The sequence below is a fragment of the Phalacrocorax carbo genome, chromosome 3 (genome assembly GCF_963921805.1).
Source record: "Phalacrocorax carbo chromosome 3, bPhaCar2.1, whole genome shotgun sequence".
In the NCBI taxonomy this organism is placed as follows: Eukaryota; Metazoa; Chordata; class Aves; order Suliformes; family Phalacrocoracidae; genus Phalacrocorax; species Phalacrocorax carbo.
The window spans coordinates 119430283-119452633 of record NC_087515.1 but is presented as its reverse complement, the minus strand read 5'-3'; the positions used below and the strand labels follow the sequence as shown (position 1 = coordinate 119452633).

Genomic DNA, 22351 nt, shown 5'->3' with positions numbered 1-22351 from the left:
CTCTGTGAAAACTCAACGGATGAAATCCTGGCTCTTGTAGTTGATGGCAAAACTCCCATTGACTTCAATGGGGATAGGATTTCTTCCAAAGTGCACAGAATATTCCCAAGTCAAAATGTAAGCACACCGGCTTATTAATAAATGCACAATAACACAGCAAGCCAAAGGCAGTATAAATACTTAAACGGAGTGTGATTCAGTTTAAATGCCAATACCAGACTTACTTTTGGAATCTGTGAAGGATCCAGATGCCACAGCTAAGATCTCTCACGTTCAGACATCTGGATTCACTGATTGCTATTCAAAAGGAAATAATTAATAAAGAAAAAGTGGCAGAGTGGTGCTATGTATGTAATGGCACAGGACTTTATAGTGATTATGAGCTTTTTTTTAATGTTTAAGCAAGTGAGAGCTGGATTCTTTTTGTACAGTCCTTATTCCACCTTTTTCCAAGAGAAAGTGAAAAATAACAACTGGAGTTAACAGACTGCATATGAAAACATCAGGAAATTTTGAAATTGCAATTTAAAAACACAGTAGATGAACATTTTAATTAATTTGCTTTCCATTTTATGGCTATCTCTACAAATTAGTTAGCATTTGTGTCTGTGTTTGAGTTAGAGGTGAGTGTTCCATATTGACTGCTTTCTGCAAAGAAACAAGAAATACGTGTTTTGTAGATTCGATTTAGTGTGGGGACATCTTTCCTGCTGAGTGCAATGATCTGTTTGTTTTCTTTGTGCTGCAAAGGAACACCTCTGCTAATTAACTTGATGCAAATGAGAAAACTGTCTTATATTTGAATTTGCATGTTACTTTTCAGTGTCTCTTATCAAAGAGGAGTCTTGAAATCATTATTCCTGCCTGTAAGGGCCACAGAAAAGCTACTTCATGCCTTAAAAGAGAGAGAGAGGAAGAGGAGAGAGAAAGGCCCTTTATGTAAGTTGTTTTTTCTGGGTTTTTTAATCCTGTCTTTGGAGGACTGGTGACCCTAACCAGGGGTTGCAGCAACAACTTTTTAACAGAGGTCTGATAAGCCTGTGAAGTAATCACCTTTTGTCTAATCATTTCCACTGCCATGTCTTATACTGAAAGCATTTGCAAGTCAGGGAGGGAGGTACTTGGTAAAAAAATTTTCTCTGCACTCATTACTACATGATTTTTATTTTAAGAAAATCATTTTTCCAGTTTGTACAACCGTAAGAAGACATATTATACATATGTATAAGACTGACACTTGAAATTCACAGGTCTGCTTGTGTCACTGAGCTTGGAGAAGTGCTTATTTTCTATACTGTAGGTATCAAACATGAGCAAATGCTGACATCCTTTTATAATTTATGTTAAAAGGTGGGAACTTTACACATGAACAGAATAGTTGTTTATAGTGAATTCATTGTCCTCAATACAAGCAATGTAATTTCCCATACACTGCTTTCCTGAAGGAACGGGTAAAGGATCCTATTTCAGATTATAAAAGGCAATGTATATTTTATTCAGTCTCCCAAGTAGTAAATGTTTTATTATTGGTTTAGAAAGAACTGGGAATGATGACATAAACATAGAAAGCATATGCAAAAACAACTTAGATATCTGTAGAGCAGTAACTTAATCTCATGTTCTATAGTTTAACTTATAACGAGGGAGGGGTAATAAAAGTTTAGACCACTTAAGAACACCCAGAGGCTGACATTCAGCTCAGTTTATGTAACTGTAAACACATAGTCATTAGGCATCTGTTTTAAGTGACTCATCAAAGTTAGACTAGGTTAGATGCACAAAGTTATATTAAATAATTCCTAGTTAATTAATGTGTTTATAGTCTTGTTTAATTTCTGCAAGACTTAAGACTCCTGAGGGATGTTTTGTAAAAATTCTTAGACACCAAAACAAGAAAATAAGCACTTTCTGAGATTTTATAAAATCACAGAATCTCTTTACGCTTTGGAATTTAGGAGAATGCATCTTATAAATATTTATGTGTGTAGCATTAAAATGCGAACCAGCTGCCCAGGATACCTTTGTATCCAGTGGAAAGAGGTAGGCACATTTAGCATGAGTTACCTGCTGTATTTTAGCTTTAACTTTAGGAGGAGTTCTGCCTAGAGGTCCCTTTTTCTCCCATTAGGTCTGGGAGGAACCCAGGTTCTAGATGAAATACGTATATTTGTGTTAGAGGTGTTTGGTCAGATTAATCTAGATGTCCAATTTAAGATTATACATACCCAAAATTAGGTGAAAATAATCCCACTTTAATTCCATACCTGTAGGTAACTAAATGCCATAAAGTGTTGCCTGAGGATGTAAATTAAGAGAAAAAACCAAAATGAACAGCAAACTGGAGGTATTTCAACATAAACCATCTTGCTGTAATGTGGAATCTTCTGGTGTAGGGTGTCCCTCTACAAGCCTAGGAGGTTTCATGTAGTTGAAAAGAAAAGACTCACTCCTAGTAGGAAAATACCCTTCCAGGTTAAACAGGAGCGGACTTCATAGACAAGGACAAAATTTAGTATCTAGTGTACACCTAAGTTTTTTGGAATGAGGTGGGTAAATCAGTAATTTCCCATAGAATTTTTTATTGTGCATTGTTTCACTCGTTTTTCTACTTGTAACACTGTGGTGAGAGCATCTACTTTGTTTGTGGGAAACAAACGTTCAGTTCCCTTCTCTGCACATAAAATGATAAAAAAATCATACTAGTACTTGTCAGAAGAACCAACAGGCTTATACAGCACATCTATTTTAATCCTTTCATTTGGCCTGTTCCATTTTGTGTGCTCATCATGAGGAAGAGTCATTTAAAAATGAGAATCTTCATTTTGTTCCTTCTATATGAAGTTAAAATAATTCAGCATTTTCTCTGGCCATGAGATGCATAATGGGACTCGTCTGCCAGTAACTGGTTATGTGTGCATTAACACTGGCCGTGCTTGGAACCCTCGGGGAGATCTACTTTTACCCTAACCAGGAGACCACAAGGACTCATGGTGCTGGGGAAAGTGAGGAAATATATACTTTTAAAGTGAGAAAAGAATAAAAAAAAAAACAAAAATAATGGAAATTTTAGTATAACACAGCTTGCAAATCTTATCCTGGTAGAAGAAGTGTGGCGTGGAAATTTTGCATAGGTTTTACTGAATTGAACAATTAAGAATACTTTGGCTCCATGTCAGGTTATTTCATTATGGGCCCAGTGCAGCCTACCTACTCACACATACTTCTAAAAAACAGGCTGTAATCTTCTGTGTGTTTTTTCAAGATGCTGAACATCATTTCCTCAAATGACTATTTGCTTACTCCTCACCTCCGGAAACGTCATCTGCTCTCTTCAGCTGGGCTACTAAAGAAAGATTTGACATGGAAGGAGTGGTCACATTTGTTGGCTTTGATTTGTCTGTGTTCTCAGGTTATGCTTTTGTCAGATGACAACCCTGTAGTTCAGAAAGCCAACAACGTCCAGAGACTTCATTAATGCTTGCACCACATTTGACAAAAATTAGTGTAGGAAGAACCATAATAAGGCATTTAGTTATCCAGTTTTTTTAGGACACAAAACATCCTTGTCTGCTTCCATGGAACATACTGGTGGTGCCAGTGTCATCCTGGGGGATGAGACCATGTCAGCTGTAACAGAGCCTGCTCTGATATCCCTTGAAGATCTTTCCATAAGGTCTGGCTGTTTTTTATCTAGTCAAATAGCTTCTGTCGACCAATCATATCGTGGCAAACTCTTTCATATCAAAATATTATTGATTTAGTTTCTTCTTTTTTAACACCTTCATTATCTGTTAGGTTACCAAGTTTATGCTGAGTTTCTTCACTATGATCTTTCTTCTTTTTATCCCATGAACTTTGCTCGTTGACCCCTTCCTCAGTTAGACTGAGCTTGGCTCAGCATGTATCTGTATAGTAAGGACCTCAGTGCATAGAAATGATCTTGAACTTGGTAATAGGGGTTCTGCTCTCAAGCAGAGCCAGAGCAGGGCAGAGATCAGTGCAACTTCACTGCCCAGTCATTCATCCAGCTTCCGAGGTGGGGTTTGCTGCTTTCTCTCAACTTTTTTATCATGACTGATAACAATCTAAAATTGCCCTTCACTCTATTTTACTGTTAAAAACCAGAGTTGGTACACTACAAAACTATTATCTTAGCAGCTTTACTGATGCAGAAATAATTGATGCTGTGCATTTTTTTAATGTCTATAATTGCAGAAATACGTTGCACTAAAATAAATGCAAATTCAAAGACAAAGCAATTTTGATGGCACTGCTTACTTTCTTGGAGATATTCTGTGGAAGCAGCTACTGCTCTGTCCCAGAAACAATTGTTCTGAGCCTGTGACTCTCCCCAGGGTTTCACACAAATTCCCAGTCAACACAGGCCATGCATTTCACATGCAGTGAAATGGTATGTCAAGAATTACTACCTTTGAGGATTTTCAGAGGAAATTTCACCATTGTGGACAAGAACTCTGAGAACTAATTTATGCCACAGTTTTCCAAACACGTTAGTGAACACAAAGCATCTCGCTAGTGCCTTTAAAAATACTTTAAAATGAAACCTTTAAAAATGAAAAAAAAAAGAATTAAAGGTATAACTCACTGACAAGAAGTTATTAGTCTAACAAGGCTAAATGTTTTTAAAATGTTAGGCTCCCAAGTCCCTATTTAGTATTGGGAACTAGTAGCCTGATTATCATTGCAACTAATTTCATTGCAACTAAAAGCAGTCAGCTTTTTAAAATTTAATGGAGGCTACTGGATTCTGAAAAAAAACGCCGTGTTGTTTATTTAATTGGTTAAATATGCACCCATATTTAGCACAGTTAGCAGCCTCATGTCTTTTTATCACCATTTTTCAAAATCTTGGCTCAGATCTTTTCCATCATTAACTTTTATGGCTATCTATATCAAACACCAATACATATGTAACTTAAGAACATCTGTCTTTTAACTACATGAATGAGTTTTTCACTGTTGAATTATGCTTGTGCTAGTGAAACACAATGTACATGTTGTCCCCCCACATCACTTGGAAATCATTCCTTGGCTGACATAAGTAGCTAACAGTAAGCCAATGGAAAGAAATCTTTAAAATATTCATAGGAATTATCATGGCTAATGACAGCATAATAAATAGACACCCCCTGCAAATACGAGAATAGTCACTACTTTCTACCAGCAAAGTGTCATCATGAATTTACAATATCAAGTGCTTTATGAAGCTTTTTACATGGTCATCACATTGCCCAAATTGTAACAGAAAGATAAAGTTCAAAGAGAGTTTGATGAGTTGTGCTGTCATTCAGCAGTTCATTGAAATACCTTCTACTCCTCATAATTCTTTTCTTGCCACAGAATGGTACAAATTATCAAGCATGTTCTAATAAACAGCGATCTAAAAGGTTGATTTACTTAATTAAAAGCCCCACTGTAAGTAAAAATTTTTACACATGTTTTGGGAGAAAAGCCAGTGAAGGGCAAAATGGCACCTGGCAAAGTGTGACTGTCAATAGATGTGGCTAACCCTCCTGCTAAAGAAAGTTGGGGTGATCCATGGGTGGCTTCTTACAGTGTTGAAATCTGTATCCGTGGGAACGACTGTCCTTAAATCCTGTCCTGCACTTATTCCAGACATCTCTACATTAATTAATTCTACATTTAATAAGAGCAGTGTTTTATATAGGCAGAGTTCTTGGGAGCAGGCTGACTAACTTGGGTATATCAGATAGTTTAGAATAACAACATTGCCATGCTAAATTATATACCTCCTTGAAAACTGATGTTTTCTACCAGTTCCAGTCACTGTGGAAAAACATGTCTGATTTAATATTCTTTTGCATTATAAAGGCATGGGGTTTTTTGTGAGGTGTGATGAGGCAAGTTTCTTTGGTCAAGGCAAAATTTGACTAAAGATTTTAAGGGAAAGAATCTCTCAGACAAAGAATGTATCCATTGTAGAGCAGTTGCTCTGCCAGAACTCCCAGATTTATTACTATGATCACATGCATTTTGCATATACTGGTAGCCCTGTCTACATCGTTAATTGCAGAGATTATGGAACCTATATGCAGAGGAGAAATACCCCTTAGGCACCTAATTTCCATTGATAAACTGTTCTTGGTGCACTTGAAAACCTTGCTTTTTGTCTTCCTTTCTCTTTATGCATTACCTGACATAATTAATTTAATAAGAAAACATAAAAAGTGCGACACTGGGCCTAAGCATTTCAGTGTCGTAACAGTTTAATAATCTGTGTTTTTCTGCACAGTTGTCAGCTGTTGACACGGTTCTTATTTTAGAAACAATATGCTGGAAATCTCTGGTGTAGGTTTTTAGTGGCATTTTTTGCATTTTTGTTTTTTAAAAATCCATTAGTGTTTAAGGAAAAATACCACCTGATGTTGCAATGAGGGACTTCAGCTTTCAGGGTAATGTTTAACCTTAGGTGTACATGTACACAAACAGAAAAGTTCTTCTGTAAGAAAAACTCTGTAGATTTAGTCTACTGATCTTGTCAAAGAAGTAACTGCTCTGTATTTTCATCATTCTCTTGATTAATTTCTGCTTAGCAAAGTTCTGCAGCGTTTCTGAAGCATAAAACTGGAAAGAACTATTGAAATCCTTAGGACTACAGTCCTGCCTGCTATCACAAGCAACTGTGTTTTCTTATGCTAGTCATAAATTTATTAAAATGGACTCTAAAAATGTTTCGTTTTGGCCCCATAGATACCTCCGTTCCTCTGCAAAGGCTGTAGACTGATGCATAATTTCCAGTCTTCAACCTTTATGTACCTTTGACTGCTTTGTTTTGGGCCTGTAACAACATCATCCTTCAGCTTATATGGCTCTTCTCTCTTCCTGTGGATTTACAGGGGTGAGTCATAGCCCTCTCAGACTTTTCTAGGATAGAAGTGTCAGGCTGCTTTATCCCCTCTTAAAAAAACACTTTTTGTTTCTGTATTGATTGGAAGAGTCCTTCCATTCCCATCTAGTTTGAATTAATATTTGCTAATTATGGGTAACAAGAAGTGCTTAGAATGTTCTAAATGAGGTGCCAGCAGTACCAGGGAAAATAACCAGTAATTACTGTTATATTCGGATGAGGAATAGGTAATACATCGCTATGACTAGTACAAATTCATTGATTCAAAATTCACATTCACTGATAGAGCCTAAGATGGCAGCTGCTCTCCACTTATGCCACAGCTCGCTATTCACAGTTATCCTGCCCATGAATAATATATATACATCCTTCCCTTCCTGTTTTTTTTCCCAATGTACACATTTCTAGCTTAAAGCAGAAGTTCCTCCTATCCGTTCTTAAATGAATGACCTTTCCCTTTGTACTACTGAAATTCATGTTATTCCTAATGTTCTAGTTCTTAAGATCATTTAGTTCCTTCCTGGGTGATCTTCTGATCTCTTCTGTGCTGACTATAGGCTGGATCCACAGAAAGTTATAGTAGGATTCAGTCAAATGTTTAGGTTCACTGTTTTTGCTGATCACTATCTCTGATGGCATTGCTGTTGCTAAGTACCTCTCTCTGTCACTGGAAAGTTCCATAGCAGTTCTGTTCCTGCAGATGCCCCAAGCTTTGATAGTGAGAATTAAGGTCAATGTCAATTTAATTTTCAGACCAAGCTTAACAGTATCTTTCTATCAACTCCTTTCTTCCTATCCTTTGCATTCTTTTTTTTATAGCAGTCATACTTTTCCTCTGGAGTTTTGGCAGTTCTCCCTTAACCCTTCCAAGATCTAACTTTTTTGCTGATCTGCTCCTTTTCCTTATTCATTGTTAACGTTCTGCTTATTTTAATAATATTTTCTGAGGTTATTTATTCAGTTAGGCTTGAAGTTCTTCCTTTCAAGTTTTTTACCCTTGTTTAAAATGGAAATTCCAAAGTGGTATTGCAGTAAAGAAGTTACATTCTTCTTCCACATACTTAAGCTCATGCTCTTCATTTTAATTTTTTCCCTGGGAACAGTCTCTCTTCATAAATGCTTGTCAGTGGCTGAACATTTTTCAGTTACCTAGGAATAATAATCAATAGCCTACCTATATTCTTTCCCTTGTCAAATCTTTATCCTCCTCCTTTGGAAATAAAAAAACTCTGAAATTCCACTAGAAGAATCACTGGAAATAACAGCACTTTCTTGAATGTTTTCCTTAAACTGACATAATCTAGACCTGTTCCAGTATGAAACCACCAGAATCATTGCTTTCCAGCACACCTAGAAGTGAATAGAAAGTTTTTCAGGCTTCCTCAGATTCATATCTCATATCCTTACTTTTGGCAAACATTGCATACATTTGTTCCCTGGATGCACTTTGATGACAAAGTATGATGGCTTTGATGGCTTATTAAATATTTCTTTAGTAAGATGCTTCCCAGGTTTTTAGACCTGACCTTTTCTGGAGTTGAGAGGAATCCCAGCATTTTTCCTCCCTGCTTGTCTTCAACCCTCATGTCATGGCATTCCATTTAATCTTGCAGTTCTTTGTGTATTATCTTCATGTCTTCTTGGACTCTGCCAGGCTACACCTACTCTAGTAAACTAAACAGAACTACGGCAATTGGGCCTTACCTTTTCTCACAGCTAAACAGCACAGTCAACAGCAAGTTTTCAGCTCAGCCTGACAAACACTTTCCCAGATAATGCTCAGGCACCACTTCAGATTTATCTAAAGTCAGGAACCATTCCCAATTCACATACTGTATGTGAGCACTTTGTTGTTTGGTGACATGACAGAATTTAACTTGGTGGACAGGGACTGTACCATGACCCTTGGCCTCAGAGCCAGAAAGTGATCCTTGGCCCATCTAATTTTTTAGTACAAACAAACCTGATTTTCCTCATCACCCATTTCCCCTGGAACTAGTTTCATTTCTCTTCTTCTATGCCAGACATTTTCTGTTTGTATCTCTTTCATATTCTCCACTACAGCAAATCCATTTGTCAGTCAGTCTTTCTGTACTAAGGAGTGTCTTAATTTCTCTTCATGAAAGTTACTATCTGCGTTTGTGGGAATCTGCAGGTTTGTGAATATTTGAGTGGCCCATTCACTCTCTTAACTTCTCTGTTCCGTCCCTATTTGAACACCACCTTTCCACTGCCCGGGATTTTTTCCACTTATATTCTATTTCTTAAAATAGAATATTCATTCAGGTCCCCATCCAAAGACAATATACATTCTAGCTTTCTGGGCCTACTCTCTCCTAACCATCATCATCTTCTCTCTCTGGACCCTAACTTTAAAGAAATAGGGAAAAATTCCCATCCAAGGTAGCCTGTTTGTGGTCTATTTGACTCCTAACCATTTGGTGTTTCAATCTAATCCTACTTCTGTGCTCTGGCTGAGTTAGATGTCCATCAGCAATGATTAAAGGCAGAAAGCTTCCAGAACAGACTCAGCTAAGAGCTGAGATGGAAATGTTAAGCCTATGTGTAATATCATTTCAGAATAATTTTTTACCAAAGTGTAAAGTGATGGGAAAATTTCACTTTCCCAACATAAATCTCACATAACTGAAATTCAACATTAGGCATGATAGTAATCCCATAAAACTGAGTAATAAGAATGCAAACATCTGAATTTCTGAACACAACTGCCATTTCAAAGAATCGGACAAGTTTTACATCCTCAGCTTTACCTGTTTCAAACTCTGCCATCCATCACCAGGGAACCTGGTTCTACACTCTACATTCTTCGTTAATCTACATTCTACACTCTTATTTGGGTGCATCAGGAATTATTTCACTTACGATACAGGAAAATAAATGTCCATCAATGTAAGCCTGTTGAGAGCTAATTTTATGTGAGAACATAATTGAATCTTCAAATTTTTTTTTCTAGCCCCACTAGAATCATGGCTCATGAATTACTATTCAGGCTAAAAGATGGATTTTTGTGAAATATAAAGTAGACATACAGAAACAGCTACACTCTTTCTCCAGAAATGTCAGGTGATTCACAGAGTCAGGCTAGAAGCTGTCAGGAGTTATAGAATTACCTTCCTCTGAAGGAAAATTCTTAGCTCATATGCTTAAGCATGAAAATTTGGATAATTTCAAAACTGTTGTCTGTTATGCAGGTGTGTGCAGGTAATCTAAATGTCTAAGTTTCTGTTACAGACAGTGGAGATCTACGTGTTTAATCAGATCCCTAATCATGAGTGTCTGGTGCTATTTGAGATTCCTTATGTGCTGAAGTAATGGCAGTTATGACATGATGTCTATGAGAGGTTTTTACCCTTTCAGAGAGGCAGCTAAAAACCAGGCAAGATGCTCTAGTATGTGAGATGACAGAAAATGTCCGAGTTTTGACAATACATAAATTAGATCCTTTCTGTATCCTTGTATTATTGTATCTGTCTGTTTCAGTCTCTTTTGTTTGTATTTAGATCACCAGCTCAGTCAAGGAAAGAAGTATTCTTTTTTGTCTTTGTAAAACATACTGTGATAAGCTTCCAGTCCAGATAGAATAGGACATCCAGGACATATGCTAAACCAAGAGGTATGTAAATGAATAGGCTCAAAACAGAGGTCTCCAAAGCTACCTCTGGATCGTGTTTAATACTTGTTTTTATTTAGTTAGTTTAGGTTTTACATTCAGATTTATTGCCAACTTTCAAATTCACTGAAATCAAGAATAAATAGACTTGGGCATCAACTATCATTTTTTACTCAGTGGTTTATCTTCTCTGATCTTCAGTTCCTAACTGAGAAGGGTGCAAATCTCCTGTAAGATCCATGTCTTATCTCCAACCACTATACAGATGTCCTTGATACCCAAAGAATTGAAAATAAAATTGGATGGCTATGTTTCAGGAACTGTTTCCACACACAAACACCCCCCAGATGTCGTCTTGTACTGCAATAAAACGAAACTTTCAGTGCTTTTCATCTTTCTCTATAGTTGTAATTGATTTGTATGTCTTTATCTTATCTCTTCTTATCTCCTCTTCAAAGCAAACAATTACAGTCCCTTCATTCTCTCTCAGACTGGAATATTTTCTGTGGCTCTGACCTGCCTATCTCTGATCCTTCTCAATTTCCACTACATATTCTTTGCACTGGAACCACAGGAACTGAATAATAGCTCTGTTTGCTTCTATTATTATTATTGTTACTGTTGAGAACCTATTATTGTTTGCATTACTATAACACTGTTATAATATTTTTACACTGTTCTCCATTCTCTTCCTTTGTTGTTCCTGCTTTGCTTTTTTGCCCATCTCTACACATTGACCACAGTTCTGAATCGCTCGCAGCGATGTGCACATTCTCTGCCCGCCAAGTCCTTACCATTACAGTGGAATACATCTTATCTAAACTTGCCATCTGAGCATTGTAGGCCTGAAGTCCACATTAAACTAGGAAACTCTGCACAAGCATTGCATCATGAGCTTAGGAGAGTGTTATTTCAGGAAGCTACACAGCAAAGTACTCTGAAGTTATGTGTGTTAATGCAACAGAAGTGGCCATTTTAAGGAGCTGGAGTGGTGTGAGAATCTGCTAGGCTGTTCTCACAGAGGAATTCTTGATAGCATAGTGGATTACAAGGGCTTAGTGAACAGGAAGATAAAGAGGAGATTTCAGCAGTCTAACACCAAAGCAAGACTTAGCAAAATGCAAACTATGAGGAAGAAGTAGTAAAGGTAACATTGGGATAGTGTGGGGTATAGGTGATGTGCTGAAACAGAGAAAACAGGAAGAAGAAATGAAAGATAACACTAGAAAATAAAATTCTTTAAGTGCAATTGTGGCAATGGAAAATCAAACAGAGATACTGGATACAAAGGGAATTATGGTGAAAAGGAATAGAAAGGCAAACGGCAGAGCAGTCAACAGAGAAGTAGCTGCTGAGAGCATCAAGTAAGAACAAAGAGGCAGCTTCAGAATTGAGCCAAATCCTCACATCAGATAGAGTAACATAACTCTAGCATTGTCAACCAATTCATTCCTGCAGAGAAAGGGTCTCTTAGTGTTATATTTCTCTAATAAACCTGTCCTTTTTCATTACTGTGTCATAATTGACATGTTGATATGTTAGGGTTTTATACCAAAATGTATAGTTCAGAAATCTTCATTCTTGCCAGCTAAATAAATATTTAGATGTTTTATTTAACTTGATTAAGCATGTTTTCAAAGAACTTAAAAAAATTAACTTCTGGAAGTTTTCCTTCTGTTACTAAATAACATTTGAACTAAATAAAATCTGAACAACAGGATGTTCCTTTTTCTTTTCTGAGCCCCAGCTGCTATTGAAAGATGAACTTTAACCTATTTTTGCAGTTTATACCTTATCTGAGTGTTAAATGAGGTTTGGTTTCATTTGAGTGATCAGCATAATGAATCACTACCTTGCTGATAGAGGAGAAAATTGGGCAGTCATATACAAACATAAACCAAAATGCATCATCTTCAGTGAACCCTTTATGGGAAGGAGCTTTAGCTTAAGTGGCAACTGTTTGCAGCCTGATATTATCCAGAGAGACACATTTTTCAAAGATTTTCAACCCTCAGACCAGAAGCTGTATACAGAAGGAATTCAGTGCCCAATATGAGAATCTGACCACATAATTTGATACTTAAGATTGGAATCATGATACAACGTCACTCTAGCCTTGGGTCGTCATCAAATGTGTAGGCAATGCTAATAAGGGGTAGCATGTGTATTTCCAGCACCATTTTTTCTGACAGTATACTAAAGTTAACAAAAAGAACATATTTTACCAATTAAAATGTACTGATATTGGAAGTAAGTTTTAACCAAGACTTCAGGTTTGGAAATCTCTTGATTTTGGCAGAAGTCCATATTATCGCATGGAAGCGTGTATCTATAGGCAAGTGAGAAAATAACCATTCCACATGCAAGATGTTCACAGTAGAACTATTTACCATGTGAAATAATGTGAAATGTGAAGTTAGTATTCTGAATAAATACACTTCTCTCATGCTGATTTATATTCCATCAAGGTCATATTCCATCAGAACTGAATTCCAGTTGCAGACATATAACTCTTACTAATGTGGATTTTAGGAGACACATTTCCATCTTTGTCAATACAATAACAAAAAAAGTCTTATCCTAATTGGAAGACTTCTACTTTTTTCCTTTTAATCCAAACTGATAACTTCCATATACCCAGTGCAAGCTGTTGAACTCATTCTGTTCTGCTGAGAACAATTAATTAATTTCTGATCATGGCCACAGGCAGGGCTGGATTTAGGTATACATACGTGACTGACCCACCACAGACCCACAACAGAAAGTATAGAAGACAAAAATAGCCTTCCCCCTTCCCTCCCTTTCTCCTTCTCCTCCTCCCTCCTTCCTTGCTTTCTTCCTCCTTCCCTACCTTTTTTCCCGCATTCCCTCCCTTTTGCATATTAATACTGTATTTTTACCATTATCTATTAGTGGCTTATTAAGTACAGAGTAATCTAGTATTGAAAAGTTACATTCTTAACTGAATGAAAGGAGTGAAAAAGCACTCAGAAATAAATAAGAGCTCATATATAAGCTTGAATTATGCGATAGGGATATAAAGTCCTTAAAAAGATAATACAGTAGAACTGAAATAAGGTGACTTCAAAGAGGGGTTCTGGAACAAAAGCAATATATGAAGAGGATAATATTTGTCACTGTGATTTTGCTGTATGGAAAAGGATAATAAGAAAATAACGAAGAACAGGAAAGAGGATACTTACCAGTAAACTGAAAAATTAATGAAGTGCAGACAAAATGCTTTACTTAAAAAAAATACATTAAAAATGTTTAAGATTTGAGAGCACATTTTATATGAGTTGTAGTTGTGAAGAGTCAGTATGTAGTGTTTTTCTGCACCACAATGTTGCCTCAGATCAGTAAAGACATAAATATTTAATAATTAAACATATCCCAAATATCTGTCTTTAAAATACAAATTTGATTCGTGTCAGTTGGATGTTAAACTAGGCCGCTATATTGAGGTTAAAAAGGAACACAGACAGAGCGTAAAAAGACCTTTTTTTTCAGAGGACTTTTCTAAAAATCAAGAATTTTGGCTGTCATCAGTAGAAATGTGCTGTTTGATCAGCAAAATACTCAGGTGTATGGGTAAGCTGAAGTTACTTCAATAACACAGTGCAAAGCCCTAAAGATCCCTAAAGATAGGGATAAAAGGCAGGGTTTTTTTCTCAAATCTCTGTGACTCTTGGCCTGTCCTAGAATTTAAAATAACAACCGCTACAATAATGTTTCTAATTTTGAAAACATTTTTACCCTGGGAAGGAAACTAAACCCTCTGCTCATTAAGGCTATATTTATGAAGGTGACCAGAAAGTTAAAAGCCTTTGATGTCAGTACCAATAAGGTGAATGACATGTCCCCTTCCTTTCTAACTTTTCAGAGCCTCAAGCCTAACAGGTGCAGTTCATCATCCAGTAATGAAATTTATAACCTGGTCCATATATAGATTAAAGTTCAGTCCCCACCTGACAGCCATATCTGCTATCACTCTTGTGGCTTCGTAGGTTTCGTTATTGTTTCTAGTAATGTCATGCAAAAAGTAAGTGACTCATCTGGGTTTTTCTTCCTTGTATAGCATCAGTGCCTTAGTAAAATGAAAAAAACCCCAACTTTTTCCTCCTCAGATGAGACATTGGGTAACCCTAACTATTTCCTTAACTGTCATGTGTGAGCTTAGTCTACAGAGCCTTCCTTGTGGCCTTCAAGCAGCTAGTATGTCACAGGGGCGTCTTCTGCAGTATTAATTGTCTAACATTAGGAGAAGGCTAGCAGTGAGGGCTTCCTATGTTCTGTAAGGCAAGTTAGTCCATTTGTGGTTATTCTCCCTATTGCTAATGTGAAGACAGAATGTTTTTCCCTAAGGAGAACAGTACTTTGAAAAGGATCAGGAATGGTCTAGTAAAATTCCATGTAATATTGTGTAGAAATTTGTATTGCACAATACTGAACAGTTAAAACTATCAAGTTGATGAATCAGCTCAGACACTGAGTGAAGGCGACCTGTCAGGCTCTTTGACTTTGAGTGATTATTGAGCAGCTCTCAAAAGCAGAAAGAAGAATGAACTGCTCAGAGTGGTGGAAAAATGAGTTCCCAAAACAACTGGAAAAGATTTAAACATTACTCCTCAGTGTATCTGTGAGCAGCAGAAGCCAGCAAAAAGAAAAACAGCAAGGCAGTAGTTCTATAAATTATAATTGTTACATTCAAGGCTTCCATTTAATTGGAGTACAGAAGGTTAAGTATTTAACTGTAATGTGCCTGTTTGAGGAACATGGTGTTCTGCAGAAAATTAACATGTGACAGATAAATATTTGAAAAGAAAGAATAAAAAAAGGAAATAAACTGCTTCCATGTTGATGAACTCAACTTGTAAGTCTGGAAAACAAATCGAGTCTCTGAGAGGTGGTCAGATGCGGAGATGAGGAAAACCATCATAGAAAGCACAGTGGTGGTGTGAATTAATTTTGGGAAAGCAGTTGGAATTTTGCAGGCAGAGATGGCATCCTGTGTACATGAAAGCCTGTGGAGACAGCATGAGCTCTGGCAGTATGAAGATGATGGAGGGTTGAAACCATGGGAGACATGAAGCAAAAAGGCGCATAGATTTTCAAGTTGGAGTTCTCAAAAACCATGGTCACTGAACTACTGACATCATAACAGTCCACTGGAGTATGATATTTTGGCAGGGATGGCAATACTGGAACATTACAAGCTGGACAAAAAGGATGAAAAAAATGCCACTGTTTCAGTGGAAGTTACTAGAACAGCAGCATGTAATTTTTCTACAGGAAATCCCTGGATTGTCATTGTAAAAGTAAATGGGTTATTTCTTAGTCTTACTTTTTTCGCAGATGCACTGAACATCTGTACCAGAAACAGTATTATTAGTACTAAAAGAGACAGTAGAAGATCAATCTTCCAGTGGTGAGCTTAGAAGGGAGCATTTGAATAGAAGTATGGATAATTAAGAAATTGGAAGAAAAGAAGGAAACAGAAAAAAAATGCTGGTTTAGAAATACATTGAGCACTTCACCATGTCACCTTGTTGGTGAGAGAAGATAAAATAGAGGTTTGCAACATCTTTGTAGGAATCTCTCAGCAGAATTCAAAACTGAATTTAGAGATCCCAGCCTACCACAGTTCAAAAGTACACTCTTTGCCTAGGGACAAAACAGAATGAAGGAACTGGGGAGGTTTAATACTTTGTAAAGAGAGTGTGAATAAAAGGTTCAACAGAATTGGTACATTTTCTTACTAGTGCAAAAAGAAGACAGACCTTATGCCCAGGAATATACTCAGAAGAACTAAATAAATATGTAAAAAGGAAACATTTTCCACTACCTACAAGGGGAGAAATTCTGGAGGAGATGGCTTATGCCAAATATTTTTCTACTCTTGATGCCTCAGCAGGCTTCTGGCAGTGGTTCTTAGACAAACAGAGTGTATGTTTATGCACCTCCAGCACCTCCTTTGGGAGACACAGTTTCCTCCAATTGCCATTGGGTTATAGTCAGCACCATAGGTGTTTCGCCAGAAAATACAACCATTTTTCTCTGATGAGGAACATGCTAAGACCTAAACAGATGACACTGTGATCTGGGAAACACAGTAGAAGACTAAGGCCAATGTTTCCAGAGAGCTCCCAAAGAACCAGAGGTGCTGGGCCTTGACCCGCATGAGTAATAAAAAATGTGAACACCATGTAGTAGTGGGTATATTTCTTAGAAAAGAAAAGAAGAAAAGAGGAAGAAAAGTGGGAAAAAGGAAGGTGAAAGGAAGGAAGGTAAGAAGAAAGAGAAAGAGAAGGGATGCAGGGATGGACGGGAAGGTACACAAGGATTCTTTGAAATATAAGCAACTTGGTACCAAGCATAATTGCTTCGTTGTGTCCAGTGAAGGTGTCTTACCACGACCCTCTCTTAACAGTACTGTCAAAACATTTGACCAGTCTCCAGTGACAGAAGAAGGAAATCTCAGTATCATCAAGCAGGAAAAAAGACCATGGTCTATAATGTATGAAGTAACGTAGAATATACAATATAGTATAATATACATAATATAAGCATAAAATATATAATTAAAGGTTAATGGATTTTCTGTATTTATACTAGTATTAGCAAAGCCATTGTTGGCATTGCCAAAACAGGCGCAGCAGAACCAGTTCTTCACTGGAAAAGACAAGTGTAGGAAGGAGGGGGTTCAGTTTCAGATGAGTAATTTGATGCAGCTTCCTCTCTACAGCTGTGGAAAAAGTGTAGTGAAGTGAAGTCTGAAGACAAAATTTGATAATATAAGTTGTTCTTTCTAGAATAAAATCTAGACTCTGAATGTCAGGAGAATTCCTACATCTAAGACTATTGGAAGATTTGTCATACTTCTTACATTTCATAAGATCATTGATTCAGTCCATACACAGTATGTCTGATGAAGGAGTGGACTTTGTGAGCACCCAGTGTGGGCATGAATGTGTAACGCCTTCAGTTTATCCGTCATTCTTTACATATATGAACTGCACTTCGTGTTCTACAAAGAATCTGTGCGTGTTCTGTGTTTTTCATTTTAAATCGTACCAACATATGAACAGGCAGAACATCCTAAACCCATGGCAAGAATTTTTAGGAAAGAAGACGTAATTGGCAGAATTCATGAGATGTATGACAGCTCCAGCTTGCTTATTTCATGAGCATTAATAAATGTCCTGCATTTTCCTCAATAAGCCATGAAACTTCATTTCAGTAATGGTTAGTTACCAGATGCTGATGACATTTTTATCTCCTTTAGGGAATCTTCCCCTTACTAGGTTCTCCTAAGAAAAAAAGATGTGAAGTGTCCAGAAACAGTTCCTTTCTAAACATAATTTCATAATTGTTTTTAATAATTTTTACTATTGGTATTTAAGGTTTTTTAAGGGAATGTTGAACAAACTTAACAGTCTCTGGAAGCACCTAGTATTTCAACAATGCTACCTTACCATGGTGAGCACCAAGGCCCAAACTGTCCCTATTTCTGAGCAATGGGGACTTTTTCCTTTATGGGAAAAAAAAAATCTTAGGGGGAAAGAAATATGGAACACAGTACTCACCTCATATGGTGAGTGATCCAAAGACAGTTGGAGAACTTCCACTTTGGTGTTTGGTTTTTAGATCAGGACCAAATCTGTGCAGATTAGAGATATACAGCATATACGAAAGACTGGAGCTACTTCCAGTGTAGAACATCAGGGAGAAAAGTTTGATGTTTCTGTTGTCCTTTCTCTTTTCAAATCTGCACCAACACACGCTGCCTGTGTCATATACAGTGCAAAAGATGCGAAGATGTGTGACAAAGATACAGACACCAGGTTCCAGAATGGTTCTGTCTCCAAAGTCTTCATTTCACTTCCAAGAGATGCACTGAGAGGAGAGTGGGACTTAGCCAAAAGTAACTGAGAAACACAAAGAATGACATGAGATACTACAGTTTAAAACAGATCAGTCTGGAAGATAAGCTGTGTTCTGGGGTCAAAGCCCACCATTTCACAGAAATAGCTGAAAGAACAACTTCATGTTGTTTAACTCCATGTGAATATTGACTTCTCCCAGTGAGCTGAAAGCACAGGGATTCCTAGATTGAATAGATAAAAGTAGCGTGTGGCATTTTGTGGCACCTGTTGTGAAAAAAATGCAGTCCCTTGACTAGGTAATACAGCAATATAAACCTGTTACAGTAGAGTGCGCACCCATGTTACCTGTGTGCTTACGGGCTGAGTCATAACCCTGTAATCTGTTTATGTCCATGCAATGTCATATTAATACAATCAGTCAGCCTCAACTTGAGCCCAAATACCCATCTGAAGGCAGTGAGGAGACACAGGCAAAATAGGGAAATATTTATTTCCCTATTTATCTGCAGTGCTAAAGTGAACAAATAAATTTTAAGTAATAGTCAAAACCTCTTGGTGTTTGAATACAGAAAGGGATCAAATGCTATGGGCAAAAGTTTTTGTACAGTCTTTTTGGTAGAATTATACTACAAAGTAAAATCACATACTGAAGCAGCTGTACACACAAAAGTAAACAAAAACCTATGTTGCTTTATGGACTTAAAAACCAGTAATCTCCCATTGGTTGTTTTATTGTATCTGTGACTGGTATCCACCAAGGACAGAAATCAAAGCGGAAAAATCTAAGAAATGCTTTCGTCATGATGCCTCAAATACTGATGAATCCATGAAAGAAATTTCTGCAAGCAAGCTCTCTGAAATGGCATGATATTGTTAATGTCATCAGACAAAATCCTAATTGTAAGGAAGATGTCTCCCTATTGGAAAGTATGCCCCATCATACATCAGTCCTTACCATTTGGTTGAACCACTGTTAGGAGTTACGTGATCATAGTGTATCCTGGGAAATGTAACCCAGTTATGAAGTCCAAGAGAAAGAGGGTATTGTGGCAGGCACGCTTTCCCCCCTCCACCCCACCCCGGGAGATTGGGGCTCTTGGCATCATGATCGCTGGCTTTTTGCGCCCTTTGTGATTCACTGTGCCCCCAGTCCCAGGCATGTACCCCTCGGGAGTGAGGGGGGAGAGGTGGCACCCCTCAGCCCACAGCAAGGGTCCACGGTGGCAGGAAGGCACCTTGGTACAGAGAAGCTGCCGCATCATGATCAGTATCAGTGGGGCGCCGCCGGAGACCCCCTCGGAGCGGCCCGCTTGGAGCGGCCGGCCTGTGCTCAAAGCCTCTCCCCCCGGGCTGGGGGGGCGCCCGGGGAAACGTCCCGGCCTGGAGTGCCCTCGGCTTCTTGCGGGTGAGCGATTCCTTCTGGATCTATCCTTGAGTGAGCCCTGGCCCCGGGCGAGCGGTGGTGCCTCTGGGTACCCAGGGGAGGGAGAGAGCCTCCCCTTGTGAGTGGCAGTTCTGGTGTGTAAACCTGTAATAATAATACCCCAACTGACAACTCGAACCTGTCAGGTGTTAAATGTTATCGGAGGGTTGGCTGATTTCAGTTTACCCGTTTCTCATTGGTTTTTATTGTGGTTCTGGTTGTTTTGTGAAATAGAGTTGTTTAAGCTTGTCCTTCTTCTGGGTTGGTTTTAGTGTACCTCCGTGACAGTATGAAGAAATAAGAGACTTTAAAGATAACTACTGTGATGCATGGTACCATGGTAACATTTCAAGGGAAAAGAAATTTCCGCTTAGCTAAGCCAAAATTCGATTTTTGATTCAACAAGCTAAGAGGAAATATTTTGATTTGGGAATGTCAAAACATTTCCATTTGATCAGATATATGAAAATTAAATTTACTGAACAAAATGTTCTTAACTATTTCCACAGTCAATTTTTTAACTGCAGTTAGCTTTGATAGATATTAGTAAATAATTCAAGCTACTAGAATTTCTCATGACATAAAACTAGTCTTTTTTACCAATCCACATATTCATAAAAAGTTTTTTTGTTTCTTTGTATTTTAATCAAGTTTATCTTCTTCATAATTTATCTTCCTTCAGATAAATTTTATCATCTTATTTTCATATTTTTGCTATTAGCAAAGAAAAGGAATTTAATCTAAAAATAAGGAAACAAAAGAATTATACAGAACTTACTTTCAACATGAACATGCCCTGATTTACCAGAATCTTGCAAGTAAATGTAAAATTATTTTTAGAAAGGTACATGACAAAATTTGGTACAACAAAGGAAAAAAAATTGTAAACTTTTCATTCTCCTGACTATAAAGGGAGGATGTCTAAATTGCAGGATGTTCTCATTTTCTCAAGTACTCACACCCTTAAGCCTCTCAACGTCTACACTCAAAGCATGCTGCAGTGATCGTTTCTTGCAGCTGTAATTTATGTATTGTAATCATCCCATGTAGATGTGGGAAATTTATTTGAATACGTTGTTAGAGTCTGTAGCTGAGGGATTTTGCTTTTAAAACTGTTAAAGAAAAAACCCAATGAACTGGAAGAGTGACTTATCTCCAGTATATGCTTCTGCCTTCAGGGACTCCCAGCAACCAAAGCAGAGCATTGTCTGGAGCACAGTGAGGATCTGGGACTCTCACCTTTGGACCTTTGGCAATTTGCTCTGAGCTTTCTAAACCGTTTGCCTCAGCTGCTTGCTACAGACTATATAACTGGAGGTCCAAGTCTGAAGGCTCATTCGCCCTCTGAGGCGGTAAGGGAGAGGTGAAGAGAGGAGGGAAGGAAGAACAGAAGAGCAGCAAGAGGGTTCGGGGCTCACCATGGGCCCTGCGCAGCTCTTGCTGCTCTTGCTGCTGCTCAGCAGCGGTGTTCTCTCACGTAAGTACTGCCTTTTATGTTAGTGGGGTTTGCTGCTGTATTTATGAACCCATTAAAACAACAATAATGCAAAAATCAACAGGACAATGGGTTGTAGATTTCGAGAGGGAACATGTCGCAGATATCATCTCTTCTCTTTGTAGAACTGGGCAATCAAAGGAGGATCCCATCATAGAAAAAGTCACAAATGTTGCCTAGTGTCTTTTGATCAGTTTTAATGTATTTTGCAACTTGTAAGGAATTTGCGTAATTTATTTTGGCCTAATTGTTTCTCTATAATGCTGTCCTTTTAAACCCCCATGGAGATACTATACCTTGGAGGTGCCATACAGACTTACCCCAGCGGTTGCTAATGTGTTTTGCAGCAAATGTGAAAACAGAGCAATAAAGAAAAATGTATCTGGCAGGCAGTACTGACATTTGAAATACAGTTTTGTGTTAAAGGGACATAGTTATCAGTAATGGTAGTAAAAGAAATAGGCCGGTAGAGTTTTTTTTTCCTAAGATCAGAAAAGACAGCCTCGATCAATATAGTGCTGTGAAATGTGAGCTATCCTTGCTTCCTAAGAAGTGTCTTTTTAGAATATGACAATGTAATGTTTCTTAAGACTTCAGGAACCTTAAGGAGGAAAGTGAGTCTGGGGCCAATTATGCAGGTCTGGTTTTATATGGAGATCAAATTAATCATAAATACACCTTTGCTGAACTAATATTTTGTTGTTGACTGATGTTATACAGTTTTAAAGGATGCACTTTTTTCTAATGGTTATTAATAATGTTATTGTAATAGTAATAGTATTACTGTTGCTATTGCTGTTACTGTAACTAATGTTACACTCTATTTCTATAGAGTGGTCAGCCTTAGAAGTCCCAGAAATAAACCTGGGAAGTGTGCAGAGCATATTGTGAAAAATGCTGGCATTAATGTGTGACATCCCAAAGAATGACATAGCATCAAATGAATGCAGTAAATTTACTAGATTTTTAAAATTCTATTTTATTTTATTTTATTTTATTTTATTTTATTTTATTTTATTTTATTTTA

At 37.6% G+C, this 22351-nt stretch overlaps 1 protein-coding gene and 1 long non-coding RNA gene across 3 annotated transcripts in view; both read left to right on the top strand.

Moving 5' to 3' along the window:
• Nucleotides 1-3550: 3550 nt before the first annotated feature.
• On the top strand, nt 3551-12231 carry LOC135312902 (uncharacterized). The gene is made up of 3 exons (XR_010372524.1): nt 3551-3673; nt 6733-6880; nt 10411-12231. It is a non-coding gene; the product is annotated as an uncharacterized LOC135312902 (long non-coding RNA).
• An 8934-nt stretch (nt 12232-21165) lies between these two features.
• The window catches only part of APOB (apolipoprotein B), a 37773-nt gene continuing 36587 nt past the window's right edge, over nt 21166-22351 (top strand). For both annotated transcript variants that reach the window (XM_064448126.1, XM_064448125.1), the window contains exon 1: nt 21166-21306. In XM_064448126.1, the coding sequence (XP_064304196.1) occupies nt 21249-21306 (58 nt within the window). In that variant the 5' untranslated portion in view covers nt 21166-21248. The remainder of the gene's footprint in view (nt 21307-22351) is intronic.